At 35.8% G+C, this 27398-nt stretch overlaps 1 protein-coding gene across 6 annotated transcripts in view; it reads left to right on the plus strand.

Moving 5' to 3' along the window:
- UBR3 (ubiquitin protein ligase E3 component n-recognin 3 (putative)) overlaps window positions 1-27398 on the plus strand; it is a 198913-nt gene that overhangs the window by 73985 nt on the left and 97530 nt on the right. For all 6 annotated transcript variants that reach the window (XM_013968944.2, XM_013968948.2, XM_013968965.2 and 3 more), the window contains exons 9-19: window positions 1603-1782; window positions 2367-2500; window positions 8834-8920; window positions 13295-13360; window positions 13453-13542; window positions 13900-14028; window positions 15019-15071; window positions 15173-15306; window positions 15642-15727; window positions 20144-20285; window positions 22240-22336. In XM_013968944.2, the coding sequence (XP_013824398.2) occupies window positions 1603-1782; window positions 2367-2500; window positions 8834-8920; window positions 13295-13360; window positions 13453-13542; window positions 13900-14028; window positions 15019-15071; window positions 15173-15306; window positions 15642-15727; window positions 20144-20285; window positions 22240-22336 (1198 nt within the window). The remainder of the gene's footprint in view (window positions 1-1602; window positions 1783-2366; window positions 2501-8833; window positions 8921-13294; window positions 13361-13452; window positions 13543-13899; window positions 14029-15018; window positions 15072-15172; window positions 15307-15641; window positions 15728-20143; window positions 20286-22239; window positions 22337-27398) is intronic.

Consider the following 27398-nt stretch of genomic DNA (forward strand, 5'->3'; position numbering starts at 1 on the left):
TGATCTCCTTTAGGATGGACGAGTTGGATCTCCTTGCAGTCCAGGGGACTCTCAAGAGTCTTCTCCAACACCACAGTTCAAAAGCATCAGTTCTTTAGCATTCAGCTTTCTTTATAGTCCAACTCTCACATCCATACATGACCACTGGAAAAACTATAGCCTTGACTAGACGGACCTTTGTTGGCAAAGTAATGTCTCTGCTTTTGAATATTCTGTCTACGTTGGTCATAACTCTCCTTCCAAGGAGTAAGCGTCTTTCAGTTTCATGGCTGCAGTCACCATCTGCAGTGATTTTGGAGCCCAAAATATAAAGGCTGTCACTGTTTCCAAATCTTAGGTGTGGGTAATCTGTAAACCCTCCCTTATCTCCATTTCCTCATTCAGCTATACCCTCTCTCATTCTGTTGTGGGTCCTGTTTCATATGTTGTTAAGTTTGAGTTGGGTGAAATAATTTCATGGACTGAAACCTAAATTTAATTTATGGAAATATGAAGTACAGTAGAAGCCCTCTTCACTGATGAGTTTGACAATAGAGTGGTTAGTTAGAAAGTTGATTAGAGTGAGGAATTGTTAAAAAATGATACATAGATATCTGAGACAGAGGATTTTAACTGAAATCACAAGAGTGCTTGTTTGTTCTCCAGTCTTTTCATTTTGGGCAAAGCATTTGTAAGTTATTGTATTCTTTACTGGAATTCTCTCTTATCCTTCTTGTATATACTACGTTTGTAAAGCAGCACGTGTGATTTCCATTTTCAGTTTCTTTAAAGTAGAATAAGAACATAAAAATTTTTATGAAACAGTCTGAGTTTTGAAAATCTTCTGTACTCTTACGATTTTTCTCCTCCAAGATTTTCTTAGGCACTTTTATTGTCTTTCAAAAGCTTATGATCCAGTTTTTATAATAGCTCTATTTATGCATTTGTGTTTTATCAGATTATATACTTGTGATTTAAATTTTATAATTATAATACACAGAACAATTAGTATGAACAGAAACAAAAACAGACTCTGGATAAGCATATACCTTGGGTTTTGTGTAGTCTGAAATAGGCTCAACTTCGAGCATGCTGTGTATTATGGGTGTTAATTTGTTTTACAGGGGTAATGGGGGGCTTGTTTGTTCTGTGAATCAGTTAAGCTGGAATAGGGAAATAGGTCAAGAGAGCTAATACATACATGCTATAACTTCTGATACTAAAGATTTTATACAAGCCTAATCCTCCCTATCGCTTCCTTCCAATGATGTGTTTAAACTTTGAGGCTTTTTTTTTTTAAGGCTTTATGTTTTTTATAGTTTCATAACTCAATATCGTGTAATATGTTTGACAGGTAGTAATAATAATTATAATGATGTGCTAAGTGTTATATTAACGTTTCATTTAATTCCCTTAATATATGTTTTTTTTTTTTACCATTTTTATAGGTGAGGAAATTGATTCAGAGTTATGTAATATATCTGAAGCCATATAGGTATTAAATGTCAGGTTGGGGTTTGAATTTAGGTGACTCTGATTCTAAAATATATAATCTTTATCATTGGTAAGGCTATCTTTTTTAAGCTAATTTTTTCTGAGTGTATGTGTTTGTGTCTGTTTTAGATGAAGAAAATAGTTTACATGTTGTAGTGAATTGTGGAGAAGCATTGCTGAAGAATAACACTTATTGGCCTCTTGTCAGTGATTTTATTAATATCCTTTCTCATCAAAGTGTGGCTAAGAGATTTTTGGAGGACCATGGCTTGTTAGTAACATGGATGAACTTTGTATCTTTCTTTCAAGGTATGAATTTCAGTCTTTTTCTTATTTATTTATTTTAGTTTGCAAAATTACTAATAGTAAACTATCAGACCCTAATTGAAAGAAAATAAATAGCACATCATTCAGTTACATGTAGAAATGTCTCATTTTAATTGATATTTGTAAGTATTTAATAAAGTGCTCATGAAACATATCAGAGTTATGAAAAAAATCAAACAATTATATAGAAAATAGCAGTGTAATTTTTTAAAGCATTTTAAAGCATTTATCTAGAAATTTTCTTATAAGAACGATTGTTAACACTTCCATAAAAAGTTCAACCAGTACCGATTAAAATGGTTTTGAGTTTATTTAATATATTCAATTATGTTATATAAGAAAGAGAGAGTTCACAAAATGTTTTTAAGAAAGTCTTGTTTATGAAGAATTCCGAAAGGACTGGACTATTTTTTTAAAATAATTTATTAATTTCTGTACGTATTTTGTCATTTATGCCATCTGTGAACATTAAAATCTGTTTGGTATGAGGAAGCATTTTACTTGATTTTGAGTATGGGTGTTTGTTTCCATTTGGCATGGTTTATATCTGTTTTAATTTTTGTAAGGTATGAACTTAAATAAGCGAGAACTAAATGAGCATGTGGAGTTTGAATCTCAGACCTACTATGCTGCCTTTGCTGCTGAACTTGAAGCCTGTGCACAGCCAATGTGGGGACTCCTATCACATTGTAAAGTTAGGGTATGTTGAAAATATTTTTGTTAATTTCTGTATTTACCTTTAAAATAATTTTAAGAAGATTTATGGAAACATTGACTTGTTTACTTGTATGTAATAATATGCAGTGTTTAATTTTGATTTCAGCTCTGTGAAAATTGACCTAAGACAGTAATGATTATTCTTAGGTAGGTTGGACTTGATGTATATAAATGAATTATCAGATCTTTCTAGCCTTCCCTTACTATAAATAGTCTTTGTAGCTGCACATTCATCTTTATTGTTTCATTTTATCCATTATCAGTTAGTTACCTAATGTTTCTTATCTTTCAAGGGATGAGGATAAACTTAAAGTTTACACTTTTAAGATTCCAAGAACAAAATCAATATACATTTCATGCAATTCCTGTTTGTTTGTGAAAAAACCTAAGAGTATATAACAACAACATAAATTCTTATAATTGGTTAAGAAACATGAAGTCGTGTCCGACTCTTTGCGACCCCATGGACTGTAGCCTACCAGGCTCCTCAGCCCATGGAATTTTCCAGGCAAGAGTACTGGAGTGGGTTGCCATTTCTTTCTCCAGGAGATCTTCTCAACCCAGGGATCAAACCCGGGTCTCCCGCACTGCCGGCAGACGCTTTACCGTCTGAGGCACCAGGGAAGCCCAGCTCACTTATAATTGCATGTGTTTTTGTCTTTCTATAAAAATACATATATTTACCTTTGCATTTTAAAGTATTGGTTTGATGGGTCTCTGGAATCCTTGGATAGTTCAGAAAAATGTTATCTCCTGACCCTACGAAACTAAGGACTGAAAGATTTTGCTGTATGGATCCCATGAAGTCCTACCTGCTAGCCTGTTCCAGTAAGCATGCTGCAAAAGGTTGTATAGCGCTTTTGGTTCTGCCTCTTTCAACTTAGGTGACTTGGTCAACTCATTTAAAACCGTTTGAACTTCTCAGACTTTTTCTTTTAAAAACCTAAAGGGAACAAAACAGAAATGGGACAGCAAAGCCTGCTCTTACTCACAGGGTTATTATGAGACTCTTCTACATATATTCTTTAAATGTATGTGTTTCTTTAAGTGGCTTTCTATTTTCTCTCATGACTCCAGCTTTCTCTTAATGCAGATGACTCACAACTTTGTTACAGGCTAGCCAGGTTCAAATTTCCAACAGCGCTGGTTATTCAGTGTAGAATGTCAGAATATTCTGGTATTCTCCTTATAGGTACATGAGTTTTCTCAGGTTCCTAACTAACGTTTTAAAAACCTGTGTCTATACTGTGTCCTTTATGTCATTTTATGTATGCTATTATAAATGATGCAGGTTTCCAGTATAGAAACCTCCCCAGCTGTGTTCAGACTATAATCAGATACTGTGAATTCTCTTGTCCAGAAATGTCTCTCTACCACTTCTTTCCTCTGTTTTATTTCTTTCTGTCAGTATTTTTAAAATCTTGGTTGTTAAGGTAACTTCTTAACTGATTTTTCTGCCTCTAGATTCTTCCTACTCTAGTCTTTCCTAATATCTAAGTTACCTCTGAGCTCTGTGCTTATTTCTCCTTTGCTTAAAAATCGTTCGCATTCCTTTCTGTCTACAGGATAATGTCCTTGTTTCCTGTAGAGGCATTTAAGAACTTCCACAATTTGTCTTCAACATATTTGTAATAATTTGCCTTCCTATACCCCATCTACCTACATGCTTTCATTGGCTTGATTAGTATTCCTCAGCATGCAGTTCCTTTCTTGATTTCAGTGCTTTTGTTCAAATTAGTCCTTTTTTTTTTTTTTTGACATACGCACTCATTCTTTCTGCTTAGTCCAGTGCTTCTCTTATATAAGAATCATCTGGGAAGCTTAAAAAATATATATGCTTAAGTGTCACTGCTAGAGATTTTGACTTGTTTGGTGTACAGTAGGATCTTGGCAGCAGTTCTAACTGGAATGAAAAGCCATTAGTATTAGCTTTTCAAAGATTGTATTCAAAGACTCAGCTGACATGTAATCTGCTCATTTTAACTTCTTTCAGATTTATGATTCTAGTCTCTGTTTTTATAGTACTTCCTTTAATTTCCATTGTAGCATTTATTAAAAAAAAAAACCCTGTCATCTAATATGAGATTTGTTTGTTCATTTATTAAAAAAAAAAAAGTCTATTGAATGCTGTTCTATGCCAGATGCTATGTAGATGTTTGGGTTTTGGGTGTCAGACAAATCAAATAGATGTTCTTGCTCTATGGAGCAGTCTAATAGCAGAGATAGACATTAAGTAAGTAGGCATGTAGACTTGTTTTGTAAGCGTTTGTAAATATTTTACAGGAAAATATCAGGTTACTGTGAGAATGATGAGTGTGGAGACTGATGGTTTTGAGGATCAGGGAAGGCCTTTTTGAAGAAAGAATATGAAGAAGCCAGCTATATGAAGAATAAAAGTGGGATTAGGGCTGGTAGTAAGGGAGATGGTATGGAATAACCTACCCCCAATGAGAAGGTGATTGGTCTTTTTAAGGAGTTTGTGGCTGGAGCCAGAGAATAAGATGGAATTGGAGAGATAGGCAGAGAGTAGATTATTAATGCAGGTTCTTATAGATCATGTTAATGAGCCTTGGATTTAATTTTAAGGAGAAGCCAGTGAATATTTTAAAGTAGGGGTTTGATGTGATCAGACTTATATTTAAAAGTTCATTCTGTTTGTTTGGAAAGACTGGATTGAGGAGAGTATGGGGAGCATCAAGACTAGTAGCAAATAGACCAGTTAAGATGCTGTGGTAATATTCTAGAAATTTCAGATTTGAAATTCAAGATATATTAAAGGTGCATTGTGAATGTTAAAGATGTATTTTGAAGGTAGAATCAAAAGGGTTGGTGATGGATTGTATGTTATTGATGAGTTAGATAAATTTTTGAGTAGCTATATATGGAGATAATTTTACAGAGGTGAAAAAGATAATAGAAAAGCAGGTTTAAAGTTTTCAGAGTTAGATAAGTTAAGTTTGAGATGCCTCTGAAACATCCAAGTGGAAATAGTGAATAAGCAGTTGGATATATGAGTTTTGTACTCAAAGAAGTCTGGGCTAGGGTATAAATTTTAGACCCTTGAGAATAAAAATGGCATTTATTGCCAGGGGATGGAATGCAGTCAAGTTGGGAGAAAAGGGAAATGGACTTTGAAGAAAACGTTAACATTTAAATGTCAGAAAGGGAAAGGAGAAAATAAACAGAAGAATGCAGCATCATATAAGCCAACAGAAAAGATGCTGCCTTTGGAGAGAGGATTGATCTGATGTTGATATGAGAAGATCAGTATTTTAGGAAGATTATTCTGACAACTGTTTTTGATTTGGGAGAATGACATTCTAACATGTATACTATCATGTAAGAATTGAATCGCCAGTCTATGTCTGATGCAGGATACAGCATGCTTGGAGCTGGTGCATGGGGATGACCCAGAGAGATGTTATGGGGAGGGAGGTGGGAGGGGGGTTCATGTTTGGGAACGCATGTAAGAATTAAAGATTTTAAAATTTAAAAAATTAAAAAATAAATTAAAAAAAAAGAAAAAAAAAAGAAAAAAAAATAGAATGAATTTGGATTATAAGACTGAAGCTATGTTTCTCTCTGTGATGAAGAGAAATCATTGTTTTCAGGCAGTAGTTATTTTTCACTTTTGAAGGCCAGGATTTCATTGTATTTTGGGTCCCTTAATCTAAGAAGTGAAGATGACAGAGAGAAAAATGAGCTCATGTTATCTTGTAATAAGAGAGGAGTTTGTCAGCTAAAGGGACATCTGGTTCCTAGATAAGATGTTCTCTTGTTGAGAACCTATACTATGCCAGACTTTATTCTTATGCTATATTCCTCATGTTATGTTCTTACCTAATCTTCATAGCATCTCTTATAAAGTAGAGAGTATCATCCCTTTCTTTTCAGAGGTTGAACAACTCGCCCACATTTACACAACTACAAGTAGAAGCTTGAGTTTGAAAACAAATCTATCTGATTTCAGAACCAGTGCTTTTTATCACTTTGCTATAATTGTCTCTTAAAGAGGAATGTCTAGAGTTTTTTAGCAGCAGTGTTGAGGTTTTAGAAAAGTAAACTAGAAAAAAAAGTATTTAAAAAGCTGTTTCTTTATGTTTTTAATTATAAAATGTAAAACTAGAGGATTAGCAATAAAAAAGGAAACTTCACCTGATAGCTTACTTTCTTTGTATGATTGCCTTGTATGCTATTTGGTTCTTAAAAGTGCTAAGGGATCATTGAACAAGTTATACTAAATTAATAATAGATAGCTTGGATAAAGGGATGGCACATTTCTAGAATGTCACTAATTTTTGCTTTCTAAACGGGAACAAATAAGCTGTGAAATTTCCATCTAGTGGCAAGCTTTAGATTACTGCAAGCTAGACACAAGTTGAGTCTGGCGGTGACTCTTTGGAGCACTTAACCAGCACTTGTCAGATGTAGTGCTAGAGTGTGACATAGAGCGTTGTATGCACCTTGGTTCCATTTGCTTCTTCATAACAGGATCCTGTTTGACAGTGATGGTACCTTTTGTTGACATTGAGGCCCCAAAATGTTTTTCTAAAACCTTTTTATTGAGAGCCATTTTAATCTGCTTAAACTATACAATTAAGTAGTTTACAGTGTATTCACAAAGTTGTGCTGCAGTCACCACTAGTTCCAGAACGTTTTTAACACTGTGCCCCTACCCCCTGCCAAAAAAGAAAACGCAGCCCCTCCGTTCCAGCCTCGTCTCGTTTCCTGGAAGCCGCTAATCTCCTAAATAGTATTCCATAGCACAGGGATATTACACTTACTTGTCCATTCATGGGTTGATTTCGGTTTTGGCTCTGTGGGTAATGTTGCTGTGAACATTTGTATAGGTTTTTGTGTGAATGTATGTTTTCAACTCTCTTGGGTATATGAGAGTAGAATTGCTTGGTCATGTGGTAGCTCTGTGGGCTTCCCTGGTGGCTCAGCTGGTAAAGAATCCACCTGCAGTGCGAGAGACGTGGGTTCTATCCCTGGGTTGGGAAGATGTGCTGGAGAAGGGAACGGCTCCCCACTCCAGTATTCTGGCCTGGAGAATGCCATGGACCATACAGTCCATGGGGTTGCAGAGAGTGGGACACGACTGAGCACTCTTCATTTTCACTTTCATGGTAACTCTGTTTAACTTAAAAACGGCTGCACTGTTTTATATTTCTACCAGCTATGTATGAGAGTTTGTTGCTCTGTATTCTTGCCAACACTTATTTTACATTTCAAAAATTATAACCATCCAAATAGGTATAAAGTGGTATCTCATTGTGACTTTGATTTGCATTTTCCTAATGACTGATAGTATTGGCATCTTTTCTTGTGCTTGTTTGTCATTTGTAGATCCTCTTTGGAGAAATGTCTATTCAAATCCTTTGCCTAATTTTTTAAAGAGAGGGTATCATGATTTATTTTTCCATGTTTAACTTAATACTTTCCCATTTCACTGAATCAATTTCTCCATAAAACATTACAATATTCTTTCGTGTGTGTGTGCTAAGTCACTTCAGTCATGTCCTACTCTTTGCGACCCTATGAACTGTAGCCCACCAGGCTCCTTTGTCCAAGGGATTCTTTAGGGAAGAATACTGGAGTGGGTTGCCATGCCCTCCCCCAAGGGATTTTCCCGACCCAGGGTCAAACTTGGGTCTCTTTACATTTCCTGCACTGGGAGACAGGTTCTTTACCACTAGCGCCATCCAGGAAGCTCACAATATTCTTCCACAGTACCCTTATTTTAAGGGGAACATAGTCATTTGCAAGCTAAGATATTCACAGGCTGTTTATAGTACTCCTATGTTCTGCCCTCTTTTTTTTATTGTGGCAAAATATGCATAACATAATTTTCCTTTTTTACTGCTTTAACCCATTTTTGGGTATATAATTCAGTGACATTAAATACATACATTCTCAGTGTTGTGCAACCATCCATTTCTGAAACTTTTATTTTTATCATTCTAAAAGAAACTCCATCCAATAATAACAGTAGGGAACTTACATTTTTAGGATCTCTTGAAATGGAATCCAGTTTACGTCACATAAATTTATTTCAGCTTTGATTCATTTTCAGGAATATATTATATAGAGGGTGATATATTGTGTTCTTTAATTTTTATGACTATCACTAATTGTTACTATTAGTTTGTGAAATGATTTCTTAAAATGGCAAATGTGGTTATTTTGAACATACGTATATTTTATTATTTTACATATATATAATACACATAACTATTTTTATATATTGCATATACTTTGAAGTTGAGCATATATATATTTATATACTGTAAATTTATAAGGCTTATTATTTTAGGAAACTCAAGAATATACCCGAAATGTTGTTAGATATTGCCTTGAAGCTCTTCAAGACTGGTTTGATGCTATTAACTTCGTAGATGAGGTATGTATATTTTTGATTATGTAAAAGCATTTAAGAAAAGAAGTGTTAGATCTCATTTAACCTTGAAAATAATGAATGTCTTTTCATGGGATAAGGGAAAGATGTCAGAATAAGCATAAAATCACTAGGCTTTAAAAAAGGAGGAAGTAAGAGACCAATCATTTGTTATTTAGGGGATTCTACAGTACGTTAACTGTATTTGCTTATTTCCTAGAGAAGGATATATTTTTTAATGTTATTAAATGTGTATTTCTCAGGAGTGAATATCAGTTTCTTTCAGGGACGAAAAAGTGGCAGTGCAGATGTGAATAGAATAGAGGAGATTGATGGAAAAGGCACCACAGCTTTATCAATTGGTCACTGCTCTGTGGGTATGAGCAGAAGTAATTGTCATTGATAATGAACTGAGAAGAATTAAATAAAGAATGAAAGAAAAAAGAATGAAAGTTTAAGTAGCATTTGGGAATCAAACAATATGTCTTTTACGATGTTTAAAAGTTTCTTGTTTCTTAAAGTGCTTTGACATATTTGTTTCTGAAAACAACCCTGGTTAAGTAGGGAAGATATTGTTAATCCTTTCCTTTTTCATAGATGTAAAATGGAGATAGAGATATTAAGTGACTTGCCTGTAGTTTTATGGCAAACTACTAATAATTCTGGGTCTAGAGCCTACATCTCTCAACTGCTTGTCTGGTAGTATTTCAGCTGAACTAGCTGTTGGCAATGGAAAGAGCTTTAGAATTAGGCATACCTGAGTAAAATCTGTTGCTCTGCCACAAATCAAATAGCTGTGTCTTCTTGACAGTGTTTTTGTTTGTTTTAAAGCATTACCGAGTCTCTCTACTCATTTCTTTAAGATAATACTATTAGCCAGTGAGGATTGACCAAGAGGCATGTATTTCATACGTGATAAATATTTGTTCTGTCAGCCTGAGTATGGAGGTCAGAAGTTATTGCAGTAATCCAGCACAGATGAAGTAAATAATAATTTTGAATTGAATTAAGACATATCAAACAATCACTTAGAACACAGGATAGAATAAATTTTTCCCAAAGTATAGACCACTTAAGAATCCTGAAATTCTAAATATCATTTATGAGTGTATAGCAGAGCAACATTTATGAGTATATAGCAGAGTAGTTAGAGTCTTCTCTCCTGAGAGGAAAGTAGAACATGTGTTCACCCAGCAAATATTTATTGAATGTTTACTATGTTCTAAACACTGGGGTTACAGTGATGAAAGGGTTCCTGATTTGAGGAAATGGAAGACAAGTAAATGGCTAATTTGATCAGAATGCTTCTGTATAAAGTTCTGACGAGGGTGCTATAGGGGAGAGTAGAGTGGAGCATCTGATTTACCCTGAGGGACTCAGGAAAAACTTCCTAGCAGAAATGTCGTTTCAGCAAAGTCTTATGGTACGTTAATCCAGCGGGAACAAGTATATATAGCATTTGAGGCAAAGGGAAGAGCATATACAAAGGCTCTACTTATAGTGTATGAGTTTATATGACAATAGATAAGGCCGGAGAGTCCTGTCTCTCAAGAGTTGGACAGTTAAAGGAGGTTAAAACTATAGGGAGCCATTAAAAGATGATAAATGGAGAAGTACAGGGTTAAAGTAATGTTCAGTAAGACTATCTCCTGGCAGTATGAAAATTTAATATGCATTTAAAAACAGATTTAAGTAGATGTATTAATTAAGCTTCTTTTTAAAACACTTTTAAGGCAGCCTGATTTAAAGGAGTGGTACTTTATTATGAGTACAGAGAGATCGTTCAGGGATCTTATGGCATTCTGGACTTCAGGAACTGAGTGGAATGCTGAACAGGAGCTCTTGTCCTTGCTTTTCCTTGCTCTTTCTGCCTCATTCTTTTCTTCTCTTTCTGTAGATTGGTTTTTTGTGCTTTTTTTTTTTGCCTTTGTTAAACATTATCTTCCTATAATTGCCTTATATTGCAGTTTCAGCCATACTCCAAGAATCTCCACAGATGTCTTTAAATCCCAGTTCAGTTTTCAAGTGAGAGAGAACCTCATTGCCCATGATGGGATAGGGATCCCCTGCCCTGATCTAATCAGATGTGACTACTCTAAACTTGACTGGCAGGCTCCAATTCCTGTGTGTATGTATTTGGAAAGGGGGGAGGAAGGTACATTCTGAGAAGAAGAGGGAGGTTTGTGAGCTAGTCAGATACCACAAAAAGCTTCTTATAGAAGGTAAGAATAGAAGCAAAGGTTAGCACTGAAATCTGGGCACTAAATGTTGAGAGCCTGAGCTAAGGTTGGTTAGAGGCAATGTGGAAAGAGGAAAAAGTAGAATTAAGAGGTACTTAGAAAATCAAACACACTTTGAGGCCTTAGCAAGTGGAGGAGATTTGAGAGAAGGAAAGAGTTTACATTTCAGATTTCTATTACTGGGAATTTGCAGAAGAAACATTGAGAAAGATTGAGTTTTAGGGCAAAGATGCTGAATTTGATCTGGACACAGTGTATTTGTGGTCCCCATGGGATGTTAAATAAGTGTTGATGTTCGGTGGATACTTGAATGTAGGGTTTGGAGTTCAGGAGTGAAATTTCTGCTGAGATTTAGTAGTCATCTTGTGTTGCCAGTTGAAGCTATAAACTGAACGAAGTGTCTCAAATGGGAACAGTGGAAAGCTGAGAATGGAATCTAAGAAACACCTCAGTATATTTGGAAGGAGTGTTAAAAGAGTTTTTCAAGTAGCTTATTTGTGACATTGGACAAAGGGAGATTATGGAATGTAAAACTGCAGAAGAATGTGTGTTTAACATATGCTCAAGCCTTAAAAGACAAGATAGAGCCTGTGGCTTAGCAATTAATAGAAATGTGTGTTGAGTACTGTGTCCTTTTACTTGATACTCACAGTTGTCCATCTGCTTATTATCTTCACTTTATGGATGAGGCAGCTTAGGCACAGAGAAGTAACTTGCTCTCAGTTTTATAGCTATAGGTGGCAGAGTCTGGATTTGAATGCATGCAAACCCAGCTTTTAAGAGCCTGCTCTTCACCGCTGTTCTTGATGCCTTCAAAGGAAATTGAAGGAGATTCTGATTTAGCTAGTTAGTATATGTTATGTTACTCAAATGATGATAGTAATATAGGGCAAACTTGTTTGATTTTTATTTTTGATTATGGTGAAATGCACATAAAATTTACCACCTTTTAAACCTTTTTTAAAGTATACAGTTATTCACATTCTTGTGCAACCAACCTCCAGAACTTTGTTTAGTAAAACTGAAACTCTGTCCCCAGCAAACCCAATAATCTCATTTTCCCTTACCCCCAGCCTCTGGCAGCCATCATTATACTTTGTGTCTCTATGATATTGACTGCTTGGCATACCTAAGTGGAATCATACAGTATATGTATTTTTGTGACTGGTTTATTTCACTTAGCATAATGTCTCGAAGGTTCATCCAAATTGCAGCATGTGTCAGAAATTCCTCCCTTTTTCTGGAAGTCAAACATTTATTAGAACAACTTTCTATAGATGGTTATTCACATGTTAAAGAGGATTTTTTTCTCATACTGGTTTTGGAAAAAACTCAGGGATGGTGACATTTCAAATCTTTATGATTCAATATGATACTATATTAGCATAATTATGAGAATGTTTTGGCTAGATTTTTTTAACAGGAGAAAACTACTAAAAATTTATAGAAGCATTAAAAACAAATGATATCTTTTAATGTTTCATTTTTCTTGTTTAAGAAAAACAACAATTTGTGTTTGCCCTTTAGCAATAGTGTGACCCATGGGAGTCACAGATTTAAAATACACTTTTTATAATATCCACAAGGATATCAAAGATCTTTGACGTGTACTGTACTAAGCTTTCCTATAGAGTCTGTGTTCACCACTGATACGGGGAGCATCTCATCCAGCTAGGTAAGCCCTTTAACTGCACTTCAGGATAGGGCTGTAGTCAGACCCTCAGATAATTCTGAATATAGCAGACTAGCTTCTCAGTTCACTACCTGTTAGCTTTAGGAAGTTACTTAAGTTTTTTAAAATTGAATTTCCCTATTCATAAAATTGTGCATGCATTTGAAGATTCTGAAATGGCCGACTGTAAAGGGAAACGTCTTCATCCCTTGTTCTGTACGAGATGCGTCAGAGGATTGAGTATATAGTTTGAGTATATAGTTTCTGCCTTTAAGGAACTTGCATTTGGGTCTTTAAATTGTAATAATTTTTTCTACAGTGGGGTTTTTAAACTATAACGTCTAAAATCTTACTTTTTGATAAAAAAAGTGTAGGCCAATAAATCAAGGTGGAAGTGTTGTTTTAGCATTTTAAAACCTTTGAATTTGGTAAAGTATTATTTGACTTCTGGATTTTCTTTCTTTCCAGCCAGCACCTAACCAAGTTACTTTTCATCTGCCACTACATCGTTATTACGCTATGTTTTTGAGTAAGGTAAAAGTTTTCATTAAATACTCTGTTCATCTGTTTTATGAACATTGGGAAATATGTATTAAATTAGTAACTTTTTTAATAACAATTTTTAGGCTGTGAAATGTCAAGAACTAGATTTGGATTCTGTTTTGCCAGATCAGGAAATGTTAATGAAACTAATGATTCATCCACTACAAATTCAGGTATGTATTTAGGCTTTTGGGCTGGCTGGAGTCCCTAGTGGCTCAGACGGTAAAGAACCTGTCTGCAATGCAGGAGACCTCATTTAAGGTTTCAGTGAATATTATTATAAATGTACCCAGGAGTCATCATGGAAACTTAACTCATATATAAGCTCCAAAAGAAGGAGTATATAAAATATGGTGTTTATTTTAAAATTATGTATTTGAACTGAATATCCTAAATACTAGACAGAATATCAGGCTTATGCTATGATTAAGCTGTAAAATATTTTGAAATGATGATTGTTTGTCGTAACATGATTTTATAAAGGTTGACTATAGATGACTTGTTTGTTCAATTAATTTTTGTTTTACTAGGCAAGTCTTGCTGAAATCCATAGCAATATGTGGGTAAGAAATGGTCTGCAGATCAAAGGACAAGCCATGACCTATGTCCAGTCTCATTTCTGTAATTCCATGATTGATCCTGACATTTACCTGTTACAGGTAAGCCAGTCTAGTGATGGAGATGTTGAACTTCAGAAGTATCTCATTTGTACCTGTGGGATTTTAATTTGTAGAGGTGACTAAATGAGGACACAGAGAGGTCAGTGCTATTGAAAGAAGAATTTTATTACTTACATTTTCCAAAGGGAGAGGGGCATGCCATGCCACACAGGACCAAAGGGGAAGCATTAGATTTTTGTCAGGAGACAGAAGGAATGAGGGGAAATCCTAGATCAGAAGCTTTATTGAGGTTTCCATAGGAAAGGCACGGCAGGGCTAGGGAAGTAGTTTAGCATTGGCTGGTTTGAATCATCTTGGTGAGCTTTGGGGCATAAAGGCCATCCCCAGCTCTCTGGTACCTGCCCTGGCCAAGGGGCCTGCGGATATATTGGCTTGGTCTGTGAGTTAAATAAAGGGCAAGAGTGACTTGCATATGAAAGACTTGCTTCCAGGTAAGCTGTTGGAACAAACACGATACAGAAAATAAGAGGAATGATAAACACAAGAAATAAAACTGGGGAATTTCCTCATGGTCCAGTGCTTAGGACTTGGTGCTTTCACTGCCAAGGGCCCAGGTTCAATCCCTAGTTGGGGAACTAAGATCCTGCAAGCCATGTGCATACCCAGAGGGGGAAAAGAGGAAGAAAAAAAGAAAAAGAGGCATTGAACCATGTCTAATATCATATAAGAAACGAATCGCCAGTCTAGGTTCGATGCAGGATACAGGATGCTCAGGGCTGGTGCGCTGGGATGACCCAGAGGGATGGTATGGGGAGGGAGGTAGGAGGGGGGTTCAGGATTGGGAACACATGTACACCCGTGGTGGATTCATGTTGATGTATGGCAAAACCAATACAAAATTGTAAAGTAGCCTCCAATTAAATAAATTTAAATTAAAAAAAGAAGAATACTGAATAAATAAATACTGACTACTGAGAAATAAACTTTGTGGGTTTTATTTTTATTTATTTATTTATTGATCTTTTAAAGGTTTGTGCATCTAGACTTGATCCAGATTATTTTATTTCATCTGTCTTTGAAAGGTAAGCATAGTTTTATTAATACAGGTATTAGGAAGTATTTGGAATTTAAGTTAATTTTGTCTTAACTTTAAAAAAATCTGTCTCAAATATTTTTTTAATAGATTTAAGGTAGTGGATTTGTTGACAATGGCTTCACAACATCAAAACACAGTACTTGATGCAGAGCATGAGAGATCCATGTTAGAAGGCGCTCTTACATTTCTTGTGATTCTTTTGAGTCTTCGTTTACATTTAGGTAAAAAGCACTAATACAAATACTTGGGTACCTCCCTTTCCTCCCCTTACCCTGTGGTAGTAACTGGTTTATGGAAAAAAAGGAAAGGATGCATTTCATACTCTTGACACAATATGTTTTACCATTAATACTCCTTTTAGAATATTCTTTGAACCCTTACTTAAGGGAACTGCAAATAGCAGGGCAGTTAAACTGCAGTTATATTGGGGCATTGTTTTCTTTGCCCTATGATTTTTGAAGCATCTCATTTTTGGTAAAATAACTTAATTGTGTGGTAAGTTGTTTCTTTATAATATATAAATATTCAGATATATTAATTCTATTTTTAATTTTAGGAATGTCTGATGATGAGATTCTCAGAGCAGAGATGGTAGCCCAGCTGTGTATGAATGACAGAACACACAGTTCATTGCTGGACCTCATATCCTTTTAAGAGTTTAATTTTCTTTTAGTTGTAGGATCTAAATTACAAGTAATATTTATGGATTAAAATATATCACTTTCTGATTAAAACTTTTTTTTTTTGAGGTTGGAAAATAATATGGAAAAAAACTCCCAATTTTTTTGTTCAATTCTGTGTTCAAGACCAGTGGCAGATTTGCTTCTAATCATCATCTCTCAGGGTGCTCTTGTTAGACTTTGTTTAAGCATCAGGACTCTTTGCTCTGGGCACCCCAGAACCTGACCTTCTAGGATAGCAGTAGTAAAAGGGAGCTGGACACTTGGTAAAAGGCAGCTAGGTCTACTATATTTGTATAAACAGGATGGAATTCATCATTAAATTTTAGAGTTATATCTTATAATTATCAGAGTTTTAAACATTCTGAGTATTTTTTCCTGAGAATTCAGTTTTAAACCAAGAGGCTTTGAAGGGCAAAGGCTATTGTCTACAAACTTTAAAACCTTAAGGTTCTCTATAGGACTGAGGATTCAGTGGATACTTTATTATTTTTTTAAGGTATTCTTCATAAAGTTTTAGACAAAGGTTATCCTGTTATTTAGTGGAAAATTTGCTTTGTTAGTTTTTGAATTTACTTTGTACATTATGATTTTGTTTGAAATAATTGACTAAAATTTTATGAACTGGCTCCTATTAGAAAGTCTGTTTGATAACCTTGAAGATTTTCTTAAGCAGACAACAACTTGATGTTGTTTGATGATTTCATTCAGCCTTTATGTGTATCACTGTGTATCAGTGCTATAAAAGAGCAAAAGAATTCTCCATAACTTTGAATTTAGAAAAAATTATATAGCTTTAATGTGAAACCAATAGGAAAGGATCTACGGTTTTCTGGTTTTCTTCTTTTTGAAAAATTTGCTTAGTATTTTTTCATTCTTATTTTGAGGAGGATAGTTTGTGTCTTTTATGAAATAATCTTTGCTCATAAAAATCTGGGCTGATATTTAGTATACTGTCTTTGATTTTCGAAGACGAATAATATAACATTATTTGCAAATTGTTGAAAATGGAGATTAATTTTAAAAGGTTTGTTTTTTATTTCCTGAAACTGTATTCATTTGTTTTGGGGAAAATATACATCAGAACTACTTCAGCATATAATTTATTAGTAGGCTATTAATAAAGCTGTCTTAAAAATAAGCTATTTTAAAAATTAAGCTGCATTAAGCTATTTTAAAAAATCACAGTTAATAAAGTTATTATTGAACTGTTGTGTTATGTAGCCCTCTTGTGGCCAGTTTTATATATTACAGCCAATTCAGTTCAGTTGAGTTCAGTCTTAGTCATGTGAGACTCTGCAACCCCATGAACTGGGCTTCCCTGTCCATAACCAACTCACTGAGCTTGCTCAAACTCATGTCAGTTGAGTCGATGATGCCATCCGACCATCTCATCCTCTGTCATCCCCTTCTCCTCCTGCCTTCCATCTTTACCAGCATCAGGGTCTTTTCCAGTGAGTCGGTTCTTAGCATCAGGTGGCCAAAGTATTGGAGCTTCAGCTTCAGCATCAGTTCTTCCAATGAATACTTAGGACTGATTTCCTTTAGGATTGACTTTTTAGATCTCCTTGCAGTCCAAGGGACTTTCAGGAGTCTTCTCCAACTCCACAGTTCAAAAGCATCAATTTTTCGGTGCTCAGCTTTCTTTATGGTCTCATATCCATACATGACTACTGGGAAAATCTTATCTTTGACTAGATGGACCTTTGTTGGCAAAGTAATGTCTCTGTTTTTTAATATACTGTCTAGGTTGGTCATGGCTTTCCTTCCAAGGAGTAAGTGTCTTAATTTCACGGCTGCAGTCACCATCTGCAGTCATTTTGGAGCCCTCCAAAATAAAGTCTGTCACTGTTTCCATTGTTTCCCTATCTGTTTGCCATGAAGTGATGGGACTGGATGCCATGATCTTAGTTTTCTGAATGTTGAGTTTTAAGCCAACTTTTTGCTCTCCTCTTTCACTTTCATCAAGAGGTTCTTCAGTTCTTCTTTGCTTTCTGCCATAAGGATGGTGTCATCTGCATATCTGAGGTTATTGATATTTCTCCCAGCAGTCTTGAATCCAGCTTGTGCTTCATCCAGCCTGGCATTTTGGATGATGTACTCTACATATAAGTTAAATAAGCAGGATGACAGTATACAGCCTTGATGTACTCCTTTCCCTATTTGAAAACAGTCTGTTGTTCCATGTACTGTTCTGACTGTTGCTTCTTGACCTGCATACAGGTTTCTCAGGAGGCAGTAAGATGGTCTGGTATTCCCATCTCTTTAAGAATTTTCCACAGTTTATTGTGATCCACATAGTCAAAGGCTTTGGTGTAGTCAGTAAAACAGAAGTAGAGTTTTTCTGAACCTCTCTTGCTTTTTTGATGATCCAGTGGATGTTGGCAATTTGATCTCTGGTTCCTCTGCCTTTTTTAAATCCAGCTTGACCCTCTGGAAGTTCACTGTTCACATACTGTTGAAGCCTGGCTTGGAGAATTTTGAGCATTACTTTGCTAGCTTGTGAGATGAATGCCATTGTGTGGTAGTTTGAGCATTCTTTGGCATTGCCTTTCTTGGGGGTTGTTTGGAAAGAAAACTGACCTTTTCCAGTCCTGTGGCCACTGCTGAGTTTTCCAAATTTGCTGGCATATTGAGTGCAGCACTTTCACAGCATCATCATTTAGGATTTGAAATAGTTCACCTGGAATTCCATCACCTCCACTAGCTTTGTTTGTAGTGATGCTTCCTAAGGCCCACTTGACTTTGCTTTCCAGGATGTCTGGTTATAGTCCAGTGATCACACCATCGTGGTTATCTGGGTCATGAAGATCTTTTTTGTACAGTTCTTCTGTGTATTCTCGCCACCTCTTCTTAATATCTTCTGTGTCTGTTAGGTCCATACCATTTCTGTCCTTTATTGTGCCCATCTTTGCATGAAATGTTCCATAGGTTATGTCTAATTTTCTTGAAGAGATCTCTAGTCTTTTCCATTCTGTTATTTTCCTCTGTTTCTTTGCATTGATCACTGAGGAAGGCTTTGTTATCTCTCCTTGCTATTCTTTGGAACTCTGCATTCAAATGAATATATCTTTCCTTTTCTCCTTTGCCTTTTGTTTCTCTTCTTTTCACAGCTATTTGTAAGGGCTCCTCAGACAACCATTTTGCCTTTTTGCATTTCTTTTTCTTGGGAATGGTCTTGATCACTGCCTCCTGTACAGTGTCACGAACCTCCATCCATTGTTCTTCAGGCACTCTATCAGATCTAATCCCTTGAATCTGTTTGTCACTTCCACTGTATAATCGTAAGAGATTTGATTTAGGTCATACCTGAATGGTCTAGTGGTCTCCCCCTCGTTCTTCAATTTAAGTCTGAATTTGGCAATAAGGAGTTCATGATCTAAGCCACAGTCAGCTCCTGGTCTTGTTTTTGCTGGCTATATAGAACTTCTCCATTTTTGGCTGCAAAGGATATAGTCAGTCTGATTTCGGTATTGACCATCTGGTGATGTCCATCTGTAGAGTCTTCTCTTGTGTTGTTGGAAGGGGGTGTTTGCTGTGACCAGTGCATTCTTTTGGCAAAACTCTTGTTAGCCTTTGCCCTGCTTCATTTTGTCCTCCAAGGCCAAACTTGCCTGTTACTCCAGTTATCTCTTGACTTCCTACTTCTGCATTCTAGTCCCCTGTGATGAAAAGGACATCTTTTTGGGATGTTAGTTCTAGAAGGTCTTGTCGGTCTTTATAGAACCATTCAACTTCAGCTTCTTCAGCATTACTGGTTGGGGCGTAGACTTGGATTACTGTGATATTGAATGGTTTGCCTTGGAAACAGGGATCATTCTGTCGTTTTTGAGATTACACCCAAGTACTGCATTACAGACTCTTCTGTTGACTATGAGGGCTACTCCATTTCTTCTAAGGATTCTTGCCCGTAGTAGTAGATACAATGGTCATCTGAGTTAAATTCACCCATTCCAGTCCTTTTAAGTTCATTGATTCCTGAGATGTCAACATTCACTCTTGCCATCTCCTGTTTGACCACTTGCAATTTACCTTGATTCATGGACCTAACATTCCAGGTTTGTAGGCGATACTGTTCTTTACAGCATCGGACTTTACTTTCATCACCAATCACGTCCACAGTTGAGTGTTGTTTTTGCTTTGGCTCCGTCTCTTCATTCTTTCTGGAGTTATTTCTCCACTGATCTCCATTAGCATATTGGACACCTACTGACCTGGGGTGTTCATCTTTCAGTGTCCTATCTTTTTGCCTTTTCATACTGTTCATGGGGTTCTCAAGACAATAATATTTTAGCAAAGAAAGTTGGAAACTAATACCTTAATAAGATTATAAATCTGACTTCTAGTTATTAATTTTTTTTCTTGACACATGCATCATATTCCAGAAAATCCAAATCCTAAAAGTGGTATTATTCCAGGAAGTTATAGCTTTGAATCAGTTTTATCGGCGGTAGCTGATTTTAAGGCTCCTGTTTTTGAACCTGGAGGTTCTATGCAACAAGGCATGTATACTCCTAAAGGTACGTTTATATCTATGAATGTATTTTTCAAATATCAGGTTTTTTGAAGGCTCGTTGTGTATACTGAAACAAAATGTTTGCCTTTTATTTCCTTAGCTTTGGTTTCCCCCTCAACTTTCTTACGTGTATGATTGTCTTTTTCAGTATACCATGATATTGATACCTTTTATTTAAAAATCTGATTTATGTTATAGTAAGACTTCTGAGATGAGTCTAAATTATAAAAGGAACTTTATCTATGAACCCAGTTTATGTTTGTAAGTTAATGAGCTTGAAATTATGATGTAAAATATATACTTAAAAACACTCTGAGTGTATTTGCCCTTTAAATTTGATTTTGAAATAGTTGTCACTACCCTAAGTTTAATTTGAAACAGTTAAAAATCTATATGGAATAGTGATAATGTTCTCATATGTTTTAAACCTTCATAAATATAGAAACCTTTTCCTTAAATGATTGGTTTTCTAAGGTTTTCTCCCTGGCTTTGTAGAGACATGCTTGATAAAAGCCAGAAGTAGGTGAAATTTTTATCCAAGATCTTTTCTTCTTCACTGTCACATATTCATTAAATTGAAATTTTGAAGAAAGTAGAGGTTACAGGTTTCTTGCACCCCTGACCGCTGACATTGGTTGTCTAAGTGAAAAAATGATGCCCACTTTGAAGTTGTAAATAACATGTACTGTGTTTGATAAAAGGCACCAAAATAAGCCTTATCTTGTGGGAATTTTCAGAGTTCACAAAGGAAGCAAGAACAATCCAGGATCTCTGGTTGGAATGTATTCCATTAAAGGAAAAGCACAGAATTTCTTTATTGTAGAGAACACTTTGTATCTAAAATTTAGATGCGCTTAGAAGTAGGATGATGTTCTTGTATAGTGCTATGCTTATTAATAACGTGAAAATGTGAGCATTACCTTTGTCAGACTTATTCATGTTGGGGTCCTTATTAAAATACAATTTTCTATCCCTAAACCCCAGTCTGCTCTCGTCTAGATTGCTGGGGATAGATTGTGGAAATCTGCTTTTTTACCAATCTCTATAGGATGGTTGTCACACAGTAAATTTTGAGACACTGAGGCAGAGCACTGGACATTTGAAATTAGAATCAAGAAACTGAGTGTCACATTCACATATAATACTGAATTGTATCAGCTAGTTGTGTGACGTTGAGAAAGTCAGTTTTTTATCTTTGGATTTGACTACTTCTTTGTAAAATAAAAGTTGAAATGGATGAGTTGTTTTTAACCTTTTTTTAAAAACTATTTAAAATAAATTTGCAGTTTTGGGGAATTAAGCCTTAAATGAATTTATTTCACAAAAGCAATGAAAGCAGGCCTATTCTTGTTAACATGAGTGTGGGTAGTGGACATTGCTTCTCATCTGTTTTACCATTTCCTTGCTCCAAAAGTTGTTGTTTGGTTGCTAAGTTGCGTCCTACTCCATTGTGATTCCATGAACTACAGTACATGCCAAACTCCTCTGTTCATGGGATTTCCAGGAATACTGGAGTGGGTTGCAGTTTCCTTCTGTAAGAGATCTTCTCAACCCAGGGATTGAACCTGTGTCTCCTGCATTGGCAGGCAGATTCTTTACCCTTGAGCCACGAGGGAAGTTCAGTCAAATTAAACTTTACCATCTTTTAAATTTAAGATATACTGAAATGTAATTAGTCATTAGAGACTCAATTGTAAAGAATCACCTGCCAGTGCAGGAGACAAAGAGACATGGGTTCGATCTCTGGGGAGATCCCCTGGAGGAGGAAATGGCACCCCACTCCAGTATTCTTGCCTGAAAAATTCCATGGACAAAGAGGCCTGGTGGGCTACAGTCCATGGGGCTGCAGAAAAGTCAGATACGACTGAGCGACTCAGCATGCACGCACAGTCATTAGAGATCAACTTGATTCCTAAGAAGTCATCAGTGTTTTCTTTCTGCTCTCTTTTGAATGATAGCTGAAGTCTGGGATCACGAATTTGACCCCGTCATGGTCATTCTTCGAACAGTTTACCGTAGAGACGTGCAGTCTGCGATGGACAGATACACAGCATTGTAAGTCTGTTATATTGATTAGTATAATAATGGATATCTTCTGTTTATAAAAAAAAATTCAGTTATAACACAGATGTGCTAATGCTCTCATTAAAGTATACTTAAAGTCTTTAGAGGAAAGAAATATTTTAAGATTGAAAAAGAATGTGGCTGAGATTTGTATTCTCTAGATCTTGATCCAAAATCTGACATCAATCTGATAAAAATAAATTATAGAAAGCACTAATAAGCATAAAAAAATAACAAACGTATATAGTTGCTGCTTGACCAGTGGAATGCAAAGCTGGATTTTGTGCTGTTCTGCTTTTAAACCAGTAGAGGAGGCACAAGTTAAAAGAATGAAATGGTCTCATGTCAGAGATGGTGGGTGACTACAAAGAGTGTGGTAGCACTGCCGTATTCTCAACAACTGGGAAAATAGCCAAAGTAAAGTGAATTTTCTATGTAAATGTTTAACAAAATAGTTAAAATGTTGATAATTGAAGAAAAGTTTTGAGACTATCTTTTTAATGGAGAATTCAGTCTTATATATTATTGTATATTGCTTTTTAATGTATTATTGTATTGGCCAAAAAGTTCTTATGGGGTCTTTGCTGCTGGTCACTAGTTGAGAACCTGTCTTCAGTGCAGGAGATGTGGGGACGTGGGTTCGATCCCTAAGTCAGGAAGATCCCCTGGGGAGGAAATGGCATCCCCCTATGGTATTCTTGCCTGGGTAATCCCATGGACAGAGGAGCCTGGTAGGCCACAGTCCATGGTTGGCACAGAGCTGGACACGACTGAGCAACTGAACAACAGCAAGAACAAAAAATTTGTACAGGCTCTTCCATAAGAGTTTACAGAAAGACCTGAATCAGTGTTTTGGCCAACCCAATATTTCTTCTTGTTTTTAAACATTAAATGGTTAATGTATTGCTGAGCATTATAGAACATCATCTTTCATTTGTGCTCAGTTCATTTGTGCGCAAACATTTTGAAAACAAGTTGGAAATGATTTAAATGTATTTGATCTTGAGAAAATATTTGTTCATATAACTATCAAAGTGTAAATACACATATTGGGTATAATTGAAACTTCTCTTTGCCAAGACTTTGTAGTAATAGATATATGTTGAATTTAAGAACCATCATAGATACAGCTGAAGAAAGTTTATAATGCAGAATTTTAGCATGCTCTCCACTCCCTTCGGAGAAGGCAACGGCAACCCACTCCAGTACTCTTACCTGGAAAATCCCATGGACAGAGGTGCCTGGTGGGCTGTAGTCCATGGGGTCACTAAGAGTTGGACACAACTGAGTGACTTCACTTTCACTTTTCACTTTCATGCGTTGGAGAAGGAAATGGTATTTCTCTCTACTTTTCTCTAAAACTCTTGGGGAGATAGCCTTAGATTCTCCTTTCTTAGCAACTTCTTTATATAGTTTTTGTATAGTTGTGTAACTGTTTGTTTGCTTTTTACAACTTTTTTTGCCTTTTTTTGGTTTGTTTTCTTATTACTTGAAGGAAGTTATTTTTGTCTGTTTCTCTTTTATATCTTCAGAATCTCTCATTGCTGGCACATAATTGACATTCACAGTGTTGTTCATTGAGTAAATAAATTTGAAATTGTTCATGCTGAAAATGAAAGATGGGTGGGAGGAAGCATTTCCATGGAAAACCTAGTCTGGCCTTCATAAATACTGTTTGTTGTCTTAAGTGGCTCTGCTTTTTTTCAGGGGGAGTGTGTGGTAGCTTGTCATTGAATATGTAAGAAGTAAATATATAGTTAATTTTATTATTCTGCTTTACTTTGTAATACATAGCAATTTGGACTAGGATTGGCCTGAAGCTTTCCAGGCCTTGAAAGAGTCATTAAATACTTAATGTAATCAGTTTTAAAAGTGAAATTCAATTTGACAATACACATTTATTGAGTAAGGGCTTCCCAGGTGGCTCTGTGGTGAGGAATCCATTTGCCAGTGCAGGAGATGCAGGGCATGTGGGTTTGATCCTGGGATTGGGAAGATCCTGTGAAGGAAGAAATGGCTCCCTATTCCAGTACTCTTGCCTAGAGAATCCCATGACACAGGATCCTGGCAGGCTACAGCCATGGGGTCGCAAAGAGTCAAACGCGACTGAACACACACACATGCATTTACTGAGTGCATTATTATATACCGGGCACTCTGTGAAGCAAAGAGAACTGTGGTCTTTTATTTTTCAAATAGAAGATTTTTACTTGAGCTTTGAGAAGTTAATTTCCTTCATTTAGACCAGTGGTTCCCAGTCAGAATGAATTTTGTCCTCCAGGGGACATTTGCCATTGTCTACAGACTTCAGAGGGCTAAAATTAACATGTAGCATAGGCTAAGTCTGGTCCCCACGACTAAGAATTTCTGGCCTCGAATGTCATTATTGTCAAGGTTGAGAAAGCTGGTTTAAACCTATACTGACATACAGGTAACCTTTTCTGTTTGTAGGTACCTTGTATTTTCTGACTTATTTTGTGTTATTAGTTGTTTAGAACCATGTCATATTTTGACTTGTACCTGCTTTGCATAGAGAAAACCATATTCTTAGAACGGTTTTTATTAAATTTCCTCTCTCCTATTTTGCTTAATATTTTTTTTCATTCTCTCATTCTCCTCATTTTGTTTTTGAATTCCTGTACAATGCCTTTATAGTCTCTTAGAAATATTTCTGAAATGTTGTAATGTTTCTTGACAGTTTGAAAATCTTTGTTTTAAAGAAGTGTGTATTTAAAATGAAAGAATAACAGAAATATGCATTAGTTCCATATTAAAATCATTTTCATGTAAATCTGTGAAATTTTATGCACAAACTGTAGTAACCCAATAATATTTTGTATATTTAAAATAAGTATGGATATGAAGAATATGTGTGTTTCTATGTAAAACTTAATTGTTTTGAAATTTACTTTGTATATGAAATATAACATCTCTTTCTTTTATTGATATGTCTTATATGATGGCATAATTGACTGGTTCACTTCTTATTATAACACAACTGGGAAATAACCCTAAAGTGTGGGGCTTATTGGCTATTGGTCATTTTCATCTTCTTTTAGTTTTAAGGAACAAAAGTGGTGAAAGTGATTTTACTTAGTGTGATCTTCTTTTATTTCAAGAAGGTAATAGAAAGGTGTTTTGAAGAATTATGGAGAAAATGAATAGGTAAATTAAGGCTGTTGTGTCTCCAGAATCTATCTGGTTACTAGGCACTTTGTAGATAATCAGTAATTGCTAAATGAATGAAAAGTAAGTTTCTTAAATTTTTTTGTACCGAGAGTTTAAGTGAAAATAAGCCATTTTCTTTGTGTGATGCTTTGATCTTTGCTGGAAAATCGCTGGAAAAGCCCTTGAAGATCTTCTCTCCAGCTTCTGTAGAAATGTCTTGAGGGCCATCACTGACAGAGGGAGCTGGGCAGTAGCAAGAGGAGGGCTAAAAAAGCGAAGGTGGCTCGTCTCGCTCTCCTGACTCCCTTCCAAAATACCCTTTAGTGGACAGTTCAGCTTTTAAAGTGAAAAACAAAACAAAACCCAACAAGAACAAAACAAACCAACAGTTGGAAAACCATTTATTCAATTTAGTATTATATTTTATATACGAGGACATTGTGATCCAGAGAAGTTCAGTTAATGGCAGTGTTGGAACTATAATCTAGGCCATTTCCAAAAGACAAATGTGGTTTTTATATAGTGGTTATTTTAAATTCAGCTGGAAAGCAAATTTTTTGAACTCTAATTTCTGATACTTAGTTGCTTCCCATCTTGAAGGTTAATGGTTGTTGGCCCATGTTTTAAAGTATGTTGTATGAGTTTATACGTGTCATTTTTGTCTCAAACTAGTCAGTAATTAGGTGTTGGTTTGAGTCACTTAAAATTTTTTTTTCTGTCAGGTAGCTTTTTGTTTACATTATTCCATTAATGATTTTAAAAGAGCAGTCAAATGATGTTACCTGCTGCCTTAAACAAATATATAACCTTTATGTCAGAACACTTTATTAATCTAGACATTGCATATTTAGGGGCCTAGTGCTTAAAGCAAACAAATAAAAGCTAAAAATTGCTTTTCTATGCTAAATGCAGTATAATAATTAAAACATTTTATTATATACTACTGGAATTATTTTTAAAATTATGCTTATATGTAGCCACTATAGTATTATATAGAAACCAGTTTTTTTCCTTTTTTTTTTAAGCATTGTAATGACACCCTCTTCTTGAATCATAGATGCAACTTATTTTTCTGGTATGTTAATGGTAATTTTTTTTGTTTGTTTGTTTAAGCAGAGAAAGGTTTATTGCAGGACCAAGCAGAAAGAACAAGAGGCTTGCGCTCTAGAAAACCCCAAATTCCCCCATGGTTTTTAGAGAGAAGTTTTTATAGGCAAAATTTGGGGGGAGGGCTACAGGACATGCGACTTTTTTCTGATTGTTTGGTGGTAAGGTAATAGGGTGGTGCCCCAGAAATCTTGAGCTCATCCTGAAGTCACCATTCTCCTCTTGGGTGGTGGCCCCAGTTCCTAGATTTATGGCTATTGTCTCCATTTCCTTCATGTCCCAGGGATCCTTCTTTTGGTCCATAAAGGTAACCATGTCTGGCTTACAGACAGGACCTAGGGAGACCAAGTATAGTTCCCATTGAGTGATGTCCATAAATTCCCACTCATCCTGAGTAAGTTCTATGGCTACATCCTGGAATATCAGCAGTTTGCTGTAAAGCTGCCATTTTCTCTTCTTTCTCTTGCCTGTATTGTTTTTTCTCATCAGTATTATGTTGAGGAATCACATCAGCATCTTAAGAGTGTGCCTTTGCTCTCAACATACCCACAGACAGAAGGATCTTGAAATGCCTAAAAAGCCAGCTTAGCCTATCCTTGTCTCAGAAGATATTCAGGAAAAATCAACTCCTCTATGGAGACCAGACTATGAGTTAGTTCTTTCCTTTTTGTCGTGTTCTTGTCTCATTCAGATGTCAGGAAATTCTGCTAATATGGCTATGTGGGCTGCACTAATTTTCCCCTTGCAAACCTATGTTATATAGGCTTAACAGGAAAGC

This window comes from Capra hircus, chromosome 2, assembly GCF_001704415.2.
Source record: "Capra hircus breed San Clemente chromosome 2, ASM170441v1, whole genome shotgun sequence".
Taxonomy (NCBI): domain Eukaryota; kingdom Metazoa; phylum Chordata; class Mammalia; order Artiodactyla; family Bovidae; genus Capra; species Capra hircus.